Source organism: Ambystoma mexicanum, chromosome 5q (assembly GCF_040938575.1).
Source record: "Ambystoma mexicanum isolate Mex_15411 chromosome 5q, UKY_AmexF1_1, whole genome shotgun sequence".
NCBI lineage: Eukaryota > Metazoa > Chordata > Amphibia > Caudata > Ambystomatidae > Ambystoma > Ambystoma mexicanum.
The window spans coordinates 586,797,203-586,816,576 of NC_090933.1; the positions used below are offsets into that span (position 1 = coordinate 586,797,203).

A 19,374-nucleotide genomic window follows, 5' to 3' on the forward strand; every position below is an offset into this window, starting at 1 on the left:
AACAGGATTGCAATAAGGATTCTGACAATGTTAAAAGTTATTAAGGTAAGGATAGGATGGTTTAGAGATTGGGATAGGACAAGGCAAGGTATGCTATGGTTTTCTATGATTCCTATTAATACTTACAGTCCACTTTAATTTAGGATTTTGGACCATCAAGGGTTCTGGATCAGCACACGGATCTGGTCTAGTAAAGGACAGCTGGGCAAATCTGGCAAGACAGGATCAGCTGGGCCGTTCTGGTCACTGGATTGCACTGGACTGGCACTTCTGGTTACTGGATATTACAGAACAATGGGGTGGCAAGTGTGCAGGCATGCATCTAGTAGCAGAAAGCCAGGCTGGATCAGGATGCTCCCCTTGGATTTTTAGGATTTTTAGAATTTGAGGCCTAGCTGAAAATGGTGAGCACTGCACGGGCTTTGGTTTTGCAATGAAAATCTGGAATCAGGATCAAACAGGATAAAGAAATAAGGAAAAGGACGCCATGCAGGAATTCAGGAAGAAAGTCAGGAATCAGTGTGTACCCTGTGTGCTGTCAGGTGTACTTATTTATCATGCCAGATGACATCACTACCATATATGGCAGGGGCAGGCTTACTACCCACAACCATAATGCTAGTATTGGGAAAGAGCATAGTTTCCACCTTGCCCACAGCTGATTGGATCACAGAAAACGGATGTCATTGTTATGGGGTGACATTTACAATGTCTAGAAACCTCCCCTAACTACTGAAACCAAAATCCAATTTTGCCAAAAATACATATTTATGCAGTTATAACCTGTGAGAAAATCAGATACACGGGTTACACATTTTGTGCGTCATATTTCAATCCAAACTCAAAGTCTGTGGGACCTGGTTTTGCCTTTCTGCTACATTTTGGTAATTTTAACCGTGAAAGATTGGGCTAAAATTTCCCAATTTTGTACACAGATGTGCATTTTCCCCTAGGATGTGTGTACAAAATGTTGTGTTTGCGACATCAATACCGTCCCCGTAATCTGTCATTTTTTACAACTTCTGTTCCTTATGCAGTAATGAGTTCTACCAAGTTTTCAAAGAAAGAGCACACAATTAGAGTTAAAACTACAAACTTTTCATATTGTTCCTAATTCTTGCTGCAAAGTTAAACGTCTTTTAAAGTTCAGTTACAAAATGACCCTTAAAACCAAATGTCACTTGATCAGTATTTTTTTCCTTCCCACAACTGCAAGCAGCTGTCAATTCCTTTGAAGCAGGATGAGGGGCCTCTCTCTTGATTGAAGGTTTTATTGCCCCTCACACTTGACAGGTGAGAGCCTGAGCCTGCTATTGACCCAGCCGAGGGCAAAGACGAATGTCTTATGAGCTTGGGAAGTCCCTTTGTCCTGGTGCATTCAAAGTCCTCCAAGCGAGCAATTAGTGTTTTCCTGTTCCAGAAGTTTATGAGGTGTCACCCTTTTTCAGGGCTAGCAACTGGCAGAGCAAGTTTTTTTTATATAGATTGTCAACTTAGCCTATACGTTTTAACATCTTGACTTAAACCTATGGAATCAGAACAGTTTATAGATGTACTTTTACCAGCAACAAATCCTTTTACATTTCTAAATAAGCAGGCCTTTACCCAACAATGTACTTTTAAATAGGCGATTTTCTCTCTTCAGTCAGAAAAAGCACGTTACTATTTCTTTAAATTTGGTTTTCATCTCCAGCAAATACCCACTTTCTGCAGCTATAGTTCTTTTCTTGAGTGTTATAGTTGTTTTGCAGCATCAATACATTTAACAGGCATCTATTTAGAGTATTTCTCTGAACAGCTGATTCTTGATACTTTTGCAATGAAAATAGATGTGTTCCCCGTGCAAAATGAAAGCAAAGCCCCTGGTTGATTTTTCAAAGATACTTTTTGACAGGAGCTGTCATTCAAATGAGGCCCGGTTCCTCTGAGACACAAGGGGTGATCCTGGGCATTGCAGGGCCATTTTAATCACAGTGGTTCATGGTAAATGGATGGATTTAGCGCCAAGTAGCACTTTTAAAGGTTGAAAAAGGTGTCATTTTAAAGAGGCATTTTAGGTTTTCAGCAAAGTAATGCTCCCTCTTTCACTTCACTCCATGTTAAATGTTGCAGAGCACACTGGCACATTTCTGCAGTGAGTACTCTGTAGCAACCCACCTGAAATGTGTGTGGCAGGGTGCTGCAGCCATTTTCTGGTTGTTGCAAAAACACAGTTTAGAGATCCTGGCATGCCCAGGAGTCAGCGCAGCCATTTTGCTGTTTCTTGCACCACTGCAGCAACGTGATGTAGCATAGCACAGCTGAGTGGGTCAACATATCCCACATTCCTGCATTAAACTATTGTATCCATCATGTATTCCCAAATGCAAATCAATGTACAGATGTGTATACATTTTTTAAATACATTGTATTGTGCTGAGGGAACTGATTGGAAGACATGTGAGTATAAGTAAGCCTGCTTTGAATTCTTTAATGTAATATTACATAGACTTTAATTAGAAATTAATTGTGGCGGCACATTTTTCATTAGTTGTTAGGAACTATGGAAATTCCAATATGGCCACTGTGCATGCATTATGCAGCTATTCTTGTCCAGCTCTTTCTCAGTGGAAATTTAAAAGGGGCTGTGGCTTGCCTATATTTACTTTTGCAGAAAGTGACCCTCTATGTATCATTGAAGTGGCCTCCTTGCCACCGTTTTGAATAAGTATCAATAAAATGGTGTGGTAACCTGTCTGTGTTTTCCTTTGGAGACCTGAGCGAGGTCCAGGGCACATCTGTGCCCATTGCTTGCTTTGTAATATTAAAAATAGCATTATGTTTTTCAGAAGAAAAATGCCTACATTGCATCACTGAAATGTACTTCTCTTTATCTGTCATTTTGAGGGATTATGTTTGAATCTCAGGTGCAAGGTCAAACACATATTTGTGAAACCCTAGCTACTGATAAAGCTGTGTGAGCTGAATATGTTGCTCTATTAAAGTGACAAGCACTAATGAAAATAGAAACCACTGTATGCTGTCTGTTGAAAATACTTTAGACCATCTGTTTAATTTCCTAGTGTATGTCCATGATATTATGTGTTGTCCTTTCCTTAAACCATTCCACCATGGTGGAAAATCTACCCCATAACCCTGTGGTTACAGTGTATCCATTGTTTAGCGGATGGACCTCCACCTGCTTCATCTTATAATGTTACCTTGAAAATTACCAGACCACATGACTCAACATTATTACTCCTCTGGCTGCCCTGCACTCCCTGCAGCCAGATTCCTCATTAGATGACATCCCTGCCAATGTTCAGGGTCAGGTTAGCTTGTTTTACAAGCAAAGAATAACGCCATCCCTCTAGAGGGCTGCACAGAGTGCCTGATACCAAAATCCTCTGTGCCCAAAGGATCTTAAGACAGTCACTATTGGGTCATCCGTCACCACCAATTGCCATGACATACAATGTGATCTAGCGGCCTGTCATAAAATCTTCTACTATGGCATTGAAACCATAATGCTAGTTAGGACAGGATAACCTCCCAATTACATTCTTCCTTTGGAGATGGGTTTTCTGGGAATGGAATTGTAAACTGTGCAGCAACTATATCCACTTTTCTTGTAATACAGATGTTTGCCATCATTCTGATGATTATTTAAAGAATGTTGCACATGTGTCTCCTCAACATTGGTCCCCATCCACATAGCTGGATGTAATAGCCATGACATAATCTAGCCATCCGCAGTGATATTCTAAAGTGGAGAAATAGATTTGAAAAGACAAGTGAACCTGAAATAATAATGGACAGTGTTTGCTACTGTTTCACAACTGGTATGTCGGCCACCAACATGCTGTTCTGTCTAACAACAAAGCCACATACATAACAGTCTAAAAGTCACTCCCCATCAAAGCAGCCTCCTGCAAAATTCAAACACATGTTGATGAAAAGACCTATCAACATAATAAAACATAGTATGAACCACAGCTTACTAGGCCTTCTCCCATCCAATAGCTGTGGCAGACCAATGAACCACATCCCACAGATACACATTTTTAAAGCATGCATTCTTGTCGGACGTGAGAGGTTTGGGATCAATGCTTATGGCTACTAGTCAGTCATCTGCAAATAAAAAAGGTGTTCCTGTCTGGGAACTGTATAAGGAGAAGGCTTTGGTCAGATTAAACCATAGTTTATATTGGCTAGTCTGTCTATAAGTGATACTGGCCTTCCTCTGAATCTCTGCTCTAACCCCTGACTCCGGCATATATCATTCAGCAACCCTCGAGACATTCACAAGGATATAATGCCAAGTACACTTCTTCACTATCCAACACAGTCTCTGGGATAAAGAGCCCTGCTCACTTCTTAGTATAGCCCAAGCAAGTCTATAGCACCAATCACACGTCTTGACCCACACAACACAGTATTAGCTATATAGGTTCCAGCTGTTTATTTATCATCCATTATACAGGCTCAGGAATATATTGCCCAGCTTGGTATTTGTAACCCTTCCAGGGATAACGTGCTCCGCTTCCTTCTCAGGACTGTAATGGCTACCTTACCATGGAGGGTTATACTGGCCAGGTTGGTTGCCAATGAAGTAGTGTTGAGCTCACTTGGTAACATTCCCTAATGGTTCAAACTACTCAGCTCTCTTAATGCTTGCAGAGGGTCCATCATCCCACCTCTTTAATGCCCAGTGGATCCTTAAGGCTCTCCAGTCAGCATAACCTGCCCAGTTCCCCTCTCCACTCCTGCTGAGACAAGGAGGAACTCCAGCTTACTACTATAGGATCTACATCCAGTGCCCACAAATCAACTGTGGCTCAAACTGCCCCCACACCTCAGGTGTTCTATGTGCATCCGCTCCTTCGGCAATGTTTGTGAGCTTCTGTGAAGATCCAATCTGATATATGGGATCACATTGTGAAAGATGTTATTTCTTCCTCACTCCCAGGCTCTTCAGTATTTTTTGAAAGTATTAGATGTAGGTCCTAACTGGCCTATATGATTCTACAGTAATAGATGGTATGCTACATTGCTTATTAGCAACATTTTATAATCATAGTGTATCCTCCCAACGTCCTAGCTGAGAAACGGAAACCTACAGTGAAGGATGACCATTTGATCTGCATTTTTGTGTTGTTTTTGTGTCTTGATCCCGAGCCTCGGTCTCTTACTGATGGATAATCTTGAGTCTCCTTATTATAACAACAGATGCTGCCACTGAACAAATGTATAGTGGGTGAATGAGGGAAAAGGACAACAGGAGATGAAGAATACTATAGCCCTGCTACCTTCAGGTCCAATGTCTAGCTCCAAGTGAGGCATGGAATAACAGGGGGAGCTGGCTCTCATTCATGACTCTGGAATGAAATCCCTGGTAGGCTGGTTTTCCTTGTTTGCAGGGCACTTGTAATTCCTTGGGATGGGGGTCAGGTTTCTGACTTAATCACATAACTCAGACTAGTAAGGTGCCTATAATCATGCATAAATCCACTATCATATCAAGGACAAATTCCTCTGCTAGATCGTCTGTGGAAACAACCACCCCGTACATGGATGCTTATATGTCTAACAATAGAAATCCCCCCCCCCCCCCCTGGTCAGTCACCAGCAGGAATATTGACACAGATAGAGAAAGAAAGAATATACCAACTGGAAGAACTAACTATGGAATTATTCCATGTGCTCCTAGCCCGCCTATGCCTCTGATCCAAAGCAACCTTATTTTTTAGATCAACTCACAATTGTGCAACACTCTTTCTCTAGCACTTCACATTTTACCCCACAATAGACTGTACTGATGCAGTCTTAATCAAATACAGCCACTATTTATCAGGGACCTTGAAATTAATTCTAGACCTTTAAGAAACTTGTTTTTTCTGTATCTTCACTACTGTTATATATATGTTCTATTAATACCCCATAATAACGCTATAATACCCATCACAAAAATACCAAGGCCAGACTTGCAGATGGGGTGGAATCCTTATACCTAGAATGTCTGTCAGGCAACTAAATACTTATAGGGACTTTGCTATTGTGGAAAGAATGAATCACCAAATGCATATTGGGCGGCAATACTTAATTCAATATGCCTCTCATTTACGAAACAAAGATTATGACACAACATTTGTTGTCACTTTTGTTTGCCCTGCTATGGCTAACATCATTTAACAAGTTTCCTCTGGTTGGTGGTCAAAACATGTGTGCAGATGATCCACCAAACACACCAGCACAAGTGTGAAGCAAATATAAGAAACCCAGGCTTGGTGTAGCTGGTAAAGATGCCATCCCAAACTCATAGGTAACCATGCCCTTGAAGCTTTCATGATCAGACCCTGAAATAGCCACAACAACTCTGGCCTGACAATTCGCCTGATGTGTACCAGTGTACCAACCTGGGTTAAAAATGCCACTGGCAGAATTAAAACAGGCTGAACTCAAGTTTAGATTCCTCACAAACCTGAAACACAGAGTTGGCTGGATAACAGGGGGAGCTTGGGTGCCACCCCTCCATTTTCTGTGTCCCTCCAAATCTCACAAGTTACTTTTTAATTTAATTTGCATTATGGAGAGAATATCTTCCCTCTCTGCATAATGTAAATGTAATATTTGACTTGCAAAGAATCGATACATATTTAGGTTTATTGTGAAAGCCTTACAAAGGGTGGTGCAGGGGCCAGTGACAGGGGCATCAGTCACCAAGGCTCTGACGTGTTCACATCCTTGTAAGGTATTGGAGAGACCTGCATTGACATCACATCATGCTCAAATGGAGCTGGAGTACCTGACCTTTAGAGAAACAAGTGGGGTTCAGGATACTGGACCCACCCCTGTCTGATTTCAGAGGAGGGAAAGTAAGTGTTGAAGGGTGTCTACTCAATGACATGGTGTGTATTTTTTGTATTTATTTGAAGAACTGGAATGTCAATTTTGATCAGAAATGACTTAGAATAACACATTTACAGATGGAAACGGCATCCTTTCTCCTTTATTCCCACCTCTCTCTCTCTGCCCCGTAGGCCAGGCTGACTGCAGCACTGCCACCTACCTTCTCAGCCATCCAGCCCATGAAGGACGTGTCAGTTGAGGCTTTCGCTGCTACCTTTTCTTCTCCTCCTACACCTTTGGCTGACTCACACTCTGACACAGCCCTCTCTAAACTTAATCTTTCTACCTCTAACACTCTTGACATCCTTGCACCTGTCATGAGGATCCGTTTGAATCCCACAATCAAGTGCAACTCTCGGTATGATTCCAACCTTGCCACCCTTAAATGCAAGCGTAGGATGGCTGAGAGGAAGTGGAGGGCTTCAATCACCTCCTCTGGCAAACTGGCCACTCTCTGTCCTCTCGAAGAAGAGAGTCTCCATCCAAGCCTGCGTCTCTGCGGCATCTAATAACTCAGCCAAACTTTTCAAAATCTCCAAGGAGCTGGAAAATCCTGCTGCAGTCTCCACCTCTGCTTTTCCCTACCAGGCCATCTGCACGGCACTGGTTTCTCATTTCACATCTAAAATTCAGGACATCCTGTCCACTCTCTTCTTATACCTCCTTTTTCTCCTCCTCTACCACCACTTGCCCATCTGCAGCCACTCCCCCTCCTCCACTTTTCTCCTTCTTTCCCCTGTTCACCCCTGACGAGGTTTCTAGACAAGTCCGATTTATGAAAGTCTTGTCAAAGCAGGTTCTCCCTGCTCATCGAGAACCATCAAGGACCACATCGATATGCTTGCTCTAGGCTTGGCTGATTTCTGCAATCATTCCTTTGCACTGGAACCTTTCCCTCCCCCCTTAAGCACTCCCTTCTGAAACCCCTCCTAAAGAAGTCCTCTGCTGATCCTTCCTCTCATGCTATCGGTCAATCTACATCACTCCTTTCCTGGGCAAACTCTTGGAAAAGCTGGCCATCTCCCAGCTTAATCTGCATACTGAATCTGTTTGTGGTCTCCACGACCACCAGTCTGGCATCAGAGCTCTCAGAAGCACGGAAACTGCTCTCCTGAACACCCATGAAGACTTGCTCTCTAATCTTGCCTCTAATCTTCCATATGTCCTCATTCTCCTCAATCTATCCTCTACTTTTGAAATGGTCAACCATGCCATCCTGCTCAATCACCTCTGTGACAACCTGGGTATCACTGGTCAGGCCCTGACCTGGTTGACGTCCTTTCTCACTGACCGACCCTCCCAGGGTCTTTCCTCTCTTCTTTCTCTCACTCTACTTGTTGTGTTCCCCAGGGTTGTAACCTTTCTCCCTGGATTTTCAATCCCTAACTGGCTCCTCTTGCCCACTGCATTGCTACAATCTGCTTTAACATTCAATGTTATGCGGATGACACCCAACTCTCCTTCAGGATCCCCTCAGCCACCTCTGCTCCTTCTCTCACACTAGACTGTCTGACCACCATTCAGGAATGGTGTGCAGCAAACGATCTCTGCCTTAATGCTAGTAAGACTGGGATCCTCCTCATTGGGACACCGGCTCCCTCCTTTCCTCTAGCTCTCTGGCCTCACACCCTGGGCCCTCTTCTATTCCTTCTTGTGAGGCTAAGAACCTTGATGTCATCTTCGACTGCACCCTCTCCTTCTCTCCTCACATCTCCAACATCTCTAAGAAGTCACACTATCAGCTGCACCTCCACAGAGGTGTTCTGCCCTTTCTCACTTTCCCCAGAAGCTCACTGTCTCTAGAGCCCTGGTCCTCTCTAGGCTGGTCTAATGTAACAGCCTGTTTCTAACTCTGCCTGTCTCCACTCTTCGACCTTTACAACTTATCCAGAACAGGACTGCAAGACTTGTCCTTGGCCTCAAGCCCAGGGATCGTATCTCTCCAGCTCTGAAATCTCTTTACTGACTCCCTGTGGCGGCAAGGATCAAATTCATGACACTTTACATCGTCCACAAGGCTTTCTGTGGCCTGGGACTGCACTGCCTCCAACTTTCTCTTCCTAAACATCTTCCTTTTCAAGCTGTCTGCTCATCCACCTCTAACTTTCTGAGAGTCAGTCGCGTCTTCAAGCCGAGAGTGTGGGGAAGAACTCTTTCCTCGGCTGGGGCTTCCCTCTGGAACAGCCTCCCTGCCTCTCTCAAACTTGAGCAGAATCACCTCCAGTTCAGAAGCAACTCAAGACCTTCCTTCCCTGACTGCTCTGCACACTGGTCACTTGGCCTCACACTGAACTCAGACCCAGGCTACCGCATGGCCAGTCGCCCTCGCACTGCCTGTAACCATATAGTCCCTTCTCTCTCTGCACTTATAAGCCACCCTCTGCCCTCTGGCTGCACTTATTGAATACCTGCACCTCTCCCTTCCCAACCCCACTGGCAGTTCACCCCTCCATCTCCCCTGCACAATGCGCAATTTGAATGACGCAAGGCCTAGTAAGATCATTAATTTGTCCTCCTTCTGTTTTCCCCTCCTTGTTTTGTCGTGCCTAGAAACACTTGTGTACAGGCGCGTTATAAATGACAAAGCACATCATATCCCCAGAAAGTGAAATAGCACAAAGATGAGAACAAGTGGTCAACCAGTTTATGAGGGTGTGAACAAAATGTGGCATAGACCAAGGACAAAGAAAAACAAACCAAATATTCACACTGGGTGCAAGTGCTGGTAACTAAAGAGGATACTTGTCTGCTGGTGCCAGTATCTTCTGAGAGCCTAGAGGGTATTTCGAAAGAACATCATCTCTGTTGTGACCCAAAAAAAAGTATTTGTGTATGTGAGTGTGCATATCTGTGCGACTATCTGTGTGTGTTTCATAATGTATGTGAGAAAGTCTGTATTGAGTATATGCCATAGCAGGGCTGAAATAGATAACTACTCCATGTAATTTTGTAACTGCCACATTTCATTGAGTCACAGGACATCCATCTGCACCTATGTCCCCTAATATAACTACAGGGAACAGTGGGCAGCCCTCTCAAGTCCCCTGGCTAAACCTTGGGTAGTGCTCTGGTACTGTCAATCCCATCCCACATTCTGCGGACAAGGAACAGGCTGATTTTGGAATCAATATATATATTCCTAACTAAAATAAAATAAATGCATAGATGATCTCAAGCAATATGCGAGGGAGATCACCACAATATTATACAATCACAGGCATCTTGTATACAAAACAAAAATAACCTTCCTGCATAATTCTTCCTATTTCTAACACACATGCATCCATTCACATAAACATTCTCTATATTTTTAGTTTTGGAATAATAACAGGTGTTTTAGACATACAAACCATTCTGTTTACTTTGTGCAAAAATAGCCATTAGTGCCGTAATGAGAGAATGTATTCATACATAACATTTCCCATGTAAATATGGTGATGTGTGTTGCTAATATGTGTATGCAATTTAAAATAACCTACAACCAAATACATCAGAATTCAGCAGGTTTTTATTAAAGAAGCCATGTTATCAATTCAGAATGCATGAAATGTTAGTTCATATGCCAACCCTAGGTGAATAGTTTTAGGATATTCTGATACAATTTTGAGTGGTCCTCCCCTTTTATTTCACAGATTGAGCCCCATTAGTGCAGCATGCTATTTCTCTACTAGGCAGTGTCAAGAGTGAAGAGTTGCATAGGATTTACATTTGTAACAATTCCTATGGGATTAGAAATGGCACAATTAAACTTGATCTCAATTACGAATTCAATTTATATCCATAGCCATCACAGAATATGCATTACCAAGCTCATCTTCATTAGGGTACAGTATGTACATCTCCAAATCACAGCTTAATATTAACTATTTCTGTAAAAACACTTTGGTACAACTTAACGAGAATATAACCTACAAAGTACTGTCTGCAGGCTGCATAAAAATGTCATTTGCATTACACTGTACACACTGCTTAGTCTTGCAGTCCTGTTCTGGGTTAGTGGCAGAGGGCAAAGAGTAGAGTTAGGAAGATTGAGAAAGAGGCTGTTGCAGTAGTCCAGCCTGGAGAGAACTATGACTCGAGAGACAGTGAGCTCCTGGGGGAAGTGAGAAAAGGTAGAATACCTCAGAGGAGGTACAGCTGGAAGTGTGCCTTTCTTGGCAAGGTCTGTGATGTGTGGAGAGAAGGCGAGAGTAGAGTCGAAGATGACTCCAAGATGTTTTGCCTCACAGGAAGGCGAGGGAAGAGGGCACACGGAAGGAGGCCAGAGAGAGAGAGAGAGAGAGAAAGCAGGGCTCCCAATGAGAAAGATCTCAGTCTTACTGGAATTAAGTAAGAGATCGTTGGCACCGCACCAATCCTGAATTGCAGATAGACAATCAGGAATGAGCAAGAGGGAGAGGAGGCTGGGGGTAGCCTGAAAGAGATCTGAGTGTAATCCACAAAACTTTGGAAGTTAGAAGAGAAGGTGGAGATCAGGTGGGCCAAAAGGGCTAGATAGATTGAAGAGTCAGGGAGAGAGGATAGAGCCCTGGGGGACACCACATCTGGAGGGATAGGTGGTGGAGTGAAAGGACCCAAGTTGGGAGTGTTGGTCTAGGAGGAAGGAGGTTAGCCACACCAGGCCCTGATCCTTGATGTCCAGGTTGTCACAGAGTCGATTGATCAGGGTTGTGTGATTGACCTTTATCAAAAGCAGAGGAAAGGTCAAGGAGGATGAGGACAGAGGGAGAGTTGGAGTCAAGAAAAGAGAGCAGCTAATCATTTTATACTTCCATTTCCCACTGTACCCTATCTTTAGCACTGGAAAGGTGGGTGAGGGGTAGAGAGCAGAAATAAGAGCTCTTCCTTGCTGATCACCTCTATCTTGTCAATTGTCATAAATGGACTGAATAACTCACAGAGACTCCAGGACAATTCAAGGATTTGGGGTTTAAATTTTTGATTTTCAGAAACATAGCTCAAGATGAGAATGTGCAGATTGTTCAATGTAGCAATTGGCAGATTATTCAATGTAAGGCACTGGGCTGGAAATAGTGGTTGGAGGGGCTCGGTACAGGACCTCCCTCTCCCTCGCTCTCATCTAAAATGCACCACTCCCTCCATGCCTTGGGCATCACTACTTCCTAGGTCAGTGTGTACTGATTTTTGTACACTGCTATCATAGGTCTAAGATTTCTATAATTGAGTGCTTAAAGGAAACTGCTGCATCTGTCTAAGCTCCCTAATGGACTTCCTAGACTATCAGCGATGTTAGTTTCGAAGGAATTGCACAGTTACAGATGCTGAAACACCCTCTCAATATTTTTCCTTCGATGCACAAATATTCCTTCCCTGTGTTTCTATCAGTCTCCCGTGTCTCTTCCTACTCTCCCGCTCCTACTCCACCCACTGTCTCTTCTGGCACTTCCTGACAGTTCTTTCTCTCACTGTCAGAAACACTCTCTCATTCACTACTTCCCTCTCCCAAACTAGTACCACTCGCCCACGCCGAAAACCTCAACTTGTACACTGCTTGAGTTATCCGCCTCCATGCTCCTCTGTGCCATCCTTCCATGCTTGGTCTCTTGATCTGCCTCCTCTGACCTCATCTGAACACCCCACACTCTGCCTCTCCCTTTGTCTCCTTTTATACTGTGTTCCTCCTGGATCTGTCTCCCCTTTCCCCTTTCTTTTGCTGCAGCGCTCACCTGGCTGTATGCAGAAATTGGTACCAGTCTGTACACCAGGAGCTGGCTTATATAGTTGAGAGGCCTTAAAAACTCTTTGAAACCCCTCCTCCTTTTCCAGCACAGTTTTGGACACAGTCTGTGGTGTGGCAGCAGCCACCAACTCAGTCGGCTTGTTTTCTCTATGGCTTTCCTCAGATAATGATGAGTTGTGCTGACAATTCGTTTTGGGGATGATTTATGTGTCTCTTCTGTCCCCCTGCAGTCCCTTCTCACTCCCAGTTCATGTTCTGATGCCCACATCCCAATTCGCTTGGGGTCCATCAGTGGTTTCCAGGTTGGGTGTTAGATGTCTCAGTGATGTTAGGTAGGGGAATTCCAAGCTCATTTTCTGGCTGCTCTTGATTGCCTGCTCTTGGTTCTGGCCTGGGTTTTCTCAGTTGCAGGAAAAAGAAAGGACAGTGGCCAGAAAAAGAGTTGTGAGGCAGTTTGCAAGAGAGGGCTGCATCAATAGCCACAAGAGGAGGTCTCAGGGTCTAGGGTTCCCCTATCTCCCCTTCCTCCACTGACAAGTTTTTTTCCCTGTCACATAGCACCTTTTCTTTTATGCCTGCATGAGATTTTCATCTAGGAATCCCGCTCAATTTAGAAGCTGCTGAAGAGCAGGTGAATTGTACACAAATCCAACAACAAATGCTGCCTACAAAGCATGATTTGCAGGTAGTATTTATTGCTTCATGAGATAAGCAAAATGAAGAGAATTTAGAAATACATTGGGGCTCATTCTTAGTATGGTGGTACGGGGAAAAGGTGGCAGTTATTCCATTGCCGCCACTTTCTTTGCTGGTAATGGAATGACCTTCATTTTTCCAGCACAGCCAAATGATACGTTTTGGTCGAATTACCTCCAGCGAAGTGTGGAGGTAAATCCTCCACTTTTCGTCCAAAAATTGGCAGAACTACGACTCAGTAATGTTTATAATTTCAGGCAGGGGACCGAACAGAATGTTAGTGCAAAACATTTATGGTCCCCTGCATGCGATCTGCAATTAATGGAAAATGGCCCACACATTTTTTGTATTCATTTTGTAATGTTTTGTATTTTTTATTTTGTAGTGTATCCATGATATGATATGATATGATATGGCAATTATAATGAGCCTGTACACAACTGTTGCTAAGCGCGTGTTTCTATCTATGATTAATATTAAACATTATACATGTATAACAATACACAAAACATTCAAATTAAGTCCCTATCAACTTATTTAGTACATTTCCATTAAATCAAATCTAAATACCTTAAAACACATAGTATTGGTCCAAAGCTACTCACTATTACACCATTTGAGGCCTATGGGTATGTGGCGCATTACAAGTATTAAAATAAATAAATAAATATGATACAAGTCGACATGTAAGTTTATTATACATAAGATGTGATATTTCATAGTGACTCACAAAAAAAGCGTCAGCATATGATGTCCAATGCTTGGGATCAATACATTAGCACCGCAATTTCTTTGCCATTTATATTTCTTCTCCTTTTGAAGATGATGTGGGTGAGGATAGAGGCAACATGGTATTGTTTTAGGTTGTATATATTTCCCTCATGTCTTTCCTGTGCCCCCCTTGCAATGCTTGATCACCTAGACAGGGAGGGTGCAGACATGTAAGGGGAGGTGGAAAAGTGAGGGAGGGTGGGACATACAATAACACAAATAACTGAATAGCTTTAAACTACATGGCGTATTCACTCAAGGTTTGCTCTCATTGGGGGTCATTCCGAGTATGGCGGTAGGGGGTTAATGGCACCGGTGGAGCTAATAATGGGCCCACAATTTGTGGGCCAGTTATTAGCTCCTTCCCCATTCCCATTGAGCCCTATGGGGGCTCAAATGGGAATGGGGAATGGTTTTTGGAATGGGGACTTACCGGGTCTGCATAGGTCGGAATGTCCCGGTAAGTCCCCATTCCGACACCCGGACCCGAGTTTGGAGGCAGCCATGGTGCTAATAACTCTAAGGCTACCTCCAAACTCGGAATGACCCCCATTCTCTATTAGATGTTACTCAGAAGAACCTTGTGGACTATATCATAGTAGTTGATAGTTACTCATTGATAACTTCATTTTATTGCCAATGTTCTGATCTAATTAATAAGAAATCTGTGCATGCTAATGATATAGATGTTTGGAATGTATTTGCGTGGCTTCCCAGACATTTTGAGACTTGGGGGGTCATTATGAGTATGGCGGTAGGGGCTTAATGGCACCGTTAAGGATGATGGTGCATTTAAGCCCCTACCGCCATATTCCGAGGTCCCTTAGTGGGTCCCAGCAGGAACGGCTGGTCTGACCAGCCGTTCTTTGCGGGACCCGTTAAGGGACCTTGGAGCTAATAACGGGCGATAGGGGCTTAACGGCACCGTTAAGAATGACGGTGCATTTAATCCCCTACTGCCATATTCCGAGTTCCCTTAGTGGGTCCCAGCAGGAACGGCTGGTCTGACCAGCCGTTCTTTGCGGGACCCGTTAAGGGACCTTGGAGCTAATAACGGGCCCGCAATTTGCTATCAGGGCTCAAATGGGAATGGGGAATGGTTTACTGAATGGGGACTTACCGGGTCCACATAGGTCGGAATGTCCTGATAAGTCCCCATTCAGTGACACCGAACCCGGACCCGGGTTTGGAGGCAGTCATGGCGCTAATAGCGCCATGGCTACCGGCAAACTCGTAATGACCCCCTTGGTGTTGTACAAAGTACTATAAAAGCGAAGAAAATCCACTACATCCATTCACAATTAAACATAATATAAAATTATACTCACACTGGGAAAATATATATTTATGTGAATACGTTTTGGCAAAAATATTGCTCCTCTCCACACAATCTGAAACAGCTGAAATATAAAGCCAAAGATGGCATTGGTATACCAGCGTAAATTACTTACCAAGGAGTCTCATTGAAAATATTTGTGTAAATCAAGCTCTAAGTGTTTTCAAATAGGGATTTTAGACACAGTTATTTAAAATGTCGGTCTATTTTGAGTCTAGGTTTAACATATTGGAGACACTTGAATTTTTAGGAGCTCGGTTAACTATTCATCATAGCTTCGTCACTGTAGATTGTGTAAGAATCCGGAAATTAAGGTAACACTGAAACATTTGGTATGGGCCTGTCCAGCTATCCTAAGTTGTAGGTTGCATTTCTTTCGTAAATGTGTGCACAGCCCAGTGGGTCCGAGGGAGGAGGCCTATGGGTCACGTTGTATGGAGGAAAGCAGATACGTGTTTGATATTGGCAATATGTCCATATTGGCTTGTAATTTTACAATTACTTGAATAAAAGAATATCTGACACCTTTATAAAGGAAATAGCTATATGGATTTTTAAAGAAATAGAAAGTTGGTATGTAGCATTACATTTATGATAGGCACTCTTTATTTCCATGCACCCATTGGCCCACCGAGATTTCTCTCTATGTTTAGTAGGGAAATAATTTATCAGAAGGAAAATGAAAAAATGACTTTTTAATGGTGAAGCAAGAGGCAGAGTTTCACGAGAAGATAGAAGAGACCCGAAAAGTACAAAGAAGGGCTTCTGGAAGGTGTTGGACTTGGAGGGTTGGTGGTGGAGGCAAGAGACAAGAAGTTGAAGCAAGGGGAAGTCCCGAACATAGACATAATGAGAGGGTCGGAAAAGGGGCTTGAAAAGTAGGACAGTTGTCTTTGGGGAGCTTAGACCATGCATGCCTCACCCCAACGAAAATAGTTGATGATACACAACAATTGGTAAAACAATGGCGTTTCAACTAGACAACATTGCTGAAGGAAAAATAATCTAATTACAGCACAAAAATGGCAACGTAGTAAAACAATATTGGCTACTTGGGTGAGAATTAATACCAACGTATTTTAAAGCTAAAAAAACCCACACTTGGAACTAATATAGTTGCATCTGTTAAGGAAACCCTCATCCAAAACCCATTTGAAGGATTTTTGCAGACCTTGTTGAGTCAATTCTAAACCATTAATGGCCGCATTGCTTGGAACCTCTCGTCTTGTCTATTCTAGATCTTCGGTATCCAGGCGCTACTGTTAAGCTCCGGAGCAGTCGTGGCTGCGGGGAGAGAACCCTTCAAACCAGGAAATTATGATTTAGCAAAGGAGTCCTTACCTCTGCGATTACCAGGGATTACCAGACGAGTGCTCCCGAAGTCAAAAGACAAGGCAGAAGGACAACACCGTGAGTTCTTTTGATTTACTCGTTTTCCCCAACAGCTGGCCGATGACACCAGAAGCCCCATAGATAAATAGGCGTGCATACTCGTACATTTCCATGTTGTTGAGTGACATATTTCGCAGTGTAGTGGCATGTCCACCAATTCCTCCCGAGGCATGCAAGGCACAAGAGGGTAAGTGCAAACTTTTGTGAATACTCTGTTTATGCAGATAACTGGATCCATTGGAGGGAGACGAGCAAACTGTGCCCTGCACACCTGCATTTCATGCAAGTGCTCCCATTCACAGCGTTCTATGTTGCATGTTTCCCTTTGCATTCCACTATATGCAGAAGGATAATGTTTGGTTTTGCAGTGTTCAGCCAAGACAGTGGCTTGAACTCTTTCCTACATACATGACAGCAGCTGGCAAATGGGTGTTAGGTACATTGAGGAAAGGGCAGTGCAAGAAACCGTAGCTTGAGCCACTGATATCGGCAACCCTGGTCTTGAGGAATCACAGGCATGAGGCACAAAAGGCAAGCATTGACCCACAGTGGTTCTGCGCATGTCTACTACCTGTACCTGCTAGTGGGGGTGGATGAGTGTTGATCACCATGGGAGATTGAGAGTGCAGAGACCAGTTGCATGAGCTTAGAAACATGCTTCAATATCTAAATCGCTTCTTTTTACATATGGTAGCAAACTGAGTACAAATAATAATAGCTTTCAATCCAATCTGATTTGCATGAGTGCATTGCACATCTAGCTGGCAAGACATGCCAAAGGCACATTGCTTTGGATGAGACTGGATCCTACTTGGGACCTATATATAGTCTCATGCCCTTTTTATGATAGTAAAAAAAATAACAGTGACATATTGGTGAAAAGTCATAGAACTGGGGGCCTGATTTAGAAAACCGTTTTACAGAGGCACAATCCCATCCAAAAATCGCGGTGTAAATCAGTCCCAATGTGTACCTCTCCCAAAACACGTTTGTGCTGGACAACATAAAGTAGTTGTGTTTATTTATTGAGGTAACTGATGTTTCATCAATAAATACTTACAAAGCAATCCACAGTAAGTGGGGCAATCCTGATTCAGGTACGTGACGTTATAACGGGGAATAGTGAGCTGGTAACGACTGGGAAAGTGGGAATACGTGTGACAGAAACAGGGACAGTACAGACATTGCAGAAGTTAGTCTGAGAGGACTGGCTCTGTAAAGGTTAGTTATTGTGTGTCGTGGAGTTTGGTTATGGATCGTCAAAGGAGGGAGCGATGTGGGAGTAGGTAGCGTGAGATCCTGCTTGATTGTGGAGGTGGAGCTTCAGTGCAGATTTAGAGGATTAGATAGGAGACATGATTTACCTTTGGGATGGAAGACTGATCCAGTGAAGGGGAGTTAGAGGGGAAAGGAGTGGTATTGAGAGGAGGCACAGCGTGCTCCTGGGATGGAGAGATTAGGTTGTGACCTGGAGAAGAGGGTCAGGGAGCAGAGTAGTTGGGGAAGGCGATAAAAGTATAGGGGGTGCAAGTCCATGCAGGCTTTTGAAATCAAGCTGTAGCAATTGAAAAAGCAACCCGTTATTCATGGAAAATTGACCGGCACAGACCAAACCTGAGAATCCTGTGAAACCTCTAGTAATAGACACAACGCACCCAGCCTGCAACAGTCACAATGGAATCTGCTAACCACTTATTTAATGCCATCACACTAAGGGCTGGATTCATGAAGACTTGTGCATCTGAAAGAAGTGCAGGGGGCTGCCATTTTACAGATACCAGATTGAGGGAAATGTGCATGTCATCAAATTCACAAAACGTAACCTGTACATTTCTTGTGGGTTGTGTACTAGCACAAACGGCGTGCAGCCCCTGGCATGGCAAGATCCAACATGCAACACAAAATGCAGGTGTATTTCATTCCAAGGGGTAGTAATGCCTGCGGGATCTCTGCTGTGCATAATGATGCTTTCACGAGTGTGGATGAGGGATCATCCTTCTCTGCATAGGGCACCCTCGCACCACTTCCTTTCAGGCACACAGCGGCGCATGGTGTTTCCACGAATGGAAACATGCCTCTCCTTTGTAAATAGGGGTTGCATTTTACCATGCATGGAAACGCCCAGCCACCGCACGATTTGCACTACTGTATTTTGTAAATTATCTCACAAAGGTGATCTGAGGCACACATTCGCATCACTTTTTGAATGTAAGGCAGCGTGTATTGACCCGCACAATATGAAGTGTTGTCTCCGTTTTATTTCATGTCATTGGCTAAATAGATTAAAAAAAATATATATATCAAATTATCATGTGGTAATAGAAGTGATCATGCACAAAATCATTCCTTGGAAAAAGCGCTAGAGCATTTTTAAAGATTGTTGTATGCTATGAAGAATAACAGATTGCAGTCCATTTGATCTTCTTTCTTTTCTGTATGTTTTATACTGGTGTCTGTATATGGTACACCAGGCACATTTCATATGCTGGGATCGAAATTAAAATTGGATAAACCGGAGCTAAACACAGCTCCTGGTTATCCTGCATTAACCAGTGCTCAGGAGCTACAACTGGGGAACTAAGAGATTGTA

The 19,374-nt window shown here is 43.4% G+C and overlaps 1 protein-coding gene across 4 annotated transcripts in view; it reads left to right on the top strand.

Annotated features, from left to right (window-relative positions):
- The window catches only part of RP1 (RP1 axonemal microtubule associated), an 809,829-nt gene that overhangs the window by 40,342 nt on the left and 750,113 nt on the right, over positions 1 to 19,374 (top strand). For all 4 annotated transcript variants that reach the window (XR_011278606.1, XR_011278605.1, XM_069621057.1 and 1 more), the window contains exon 3: positions 16,631 to 16,802. Coding sequence is in view for 2 of the 4 variants with exons in the window: in XM_069621057.1 (XP_069477158.1) it covers positions 16,631 to 16,802 (172 nt within the window). In the remaining 2 variants the exon portion in view is untranslated. The remainder of the gene's footprint in view (positions 1 to 16,630; positions 16,803 to 19,374) is intronic.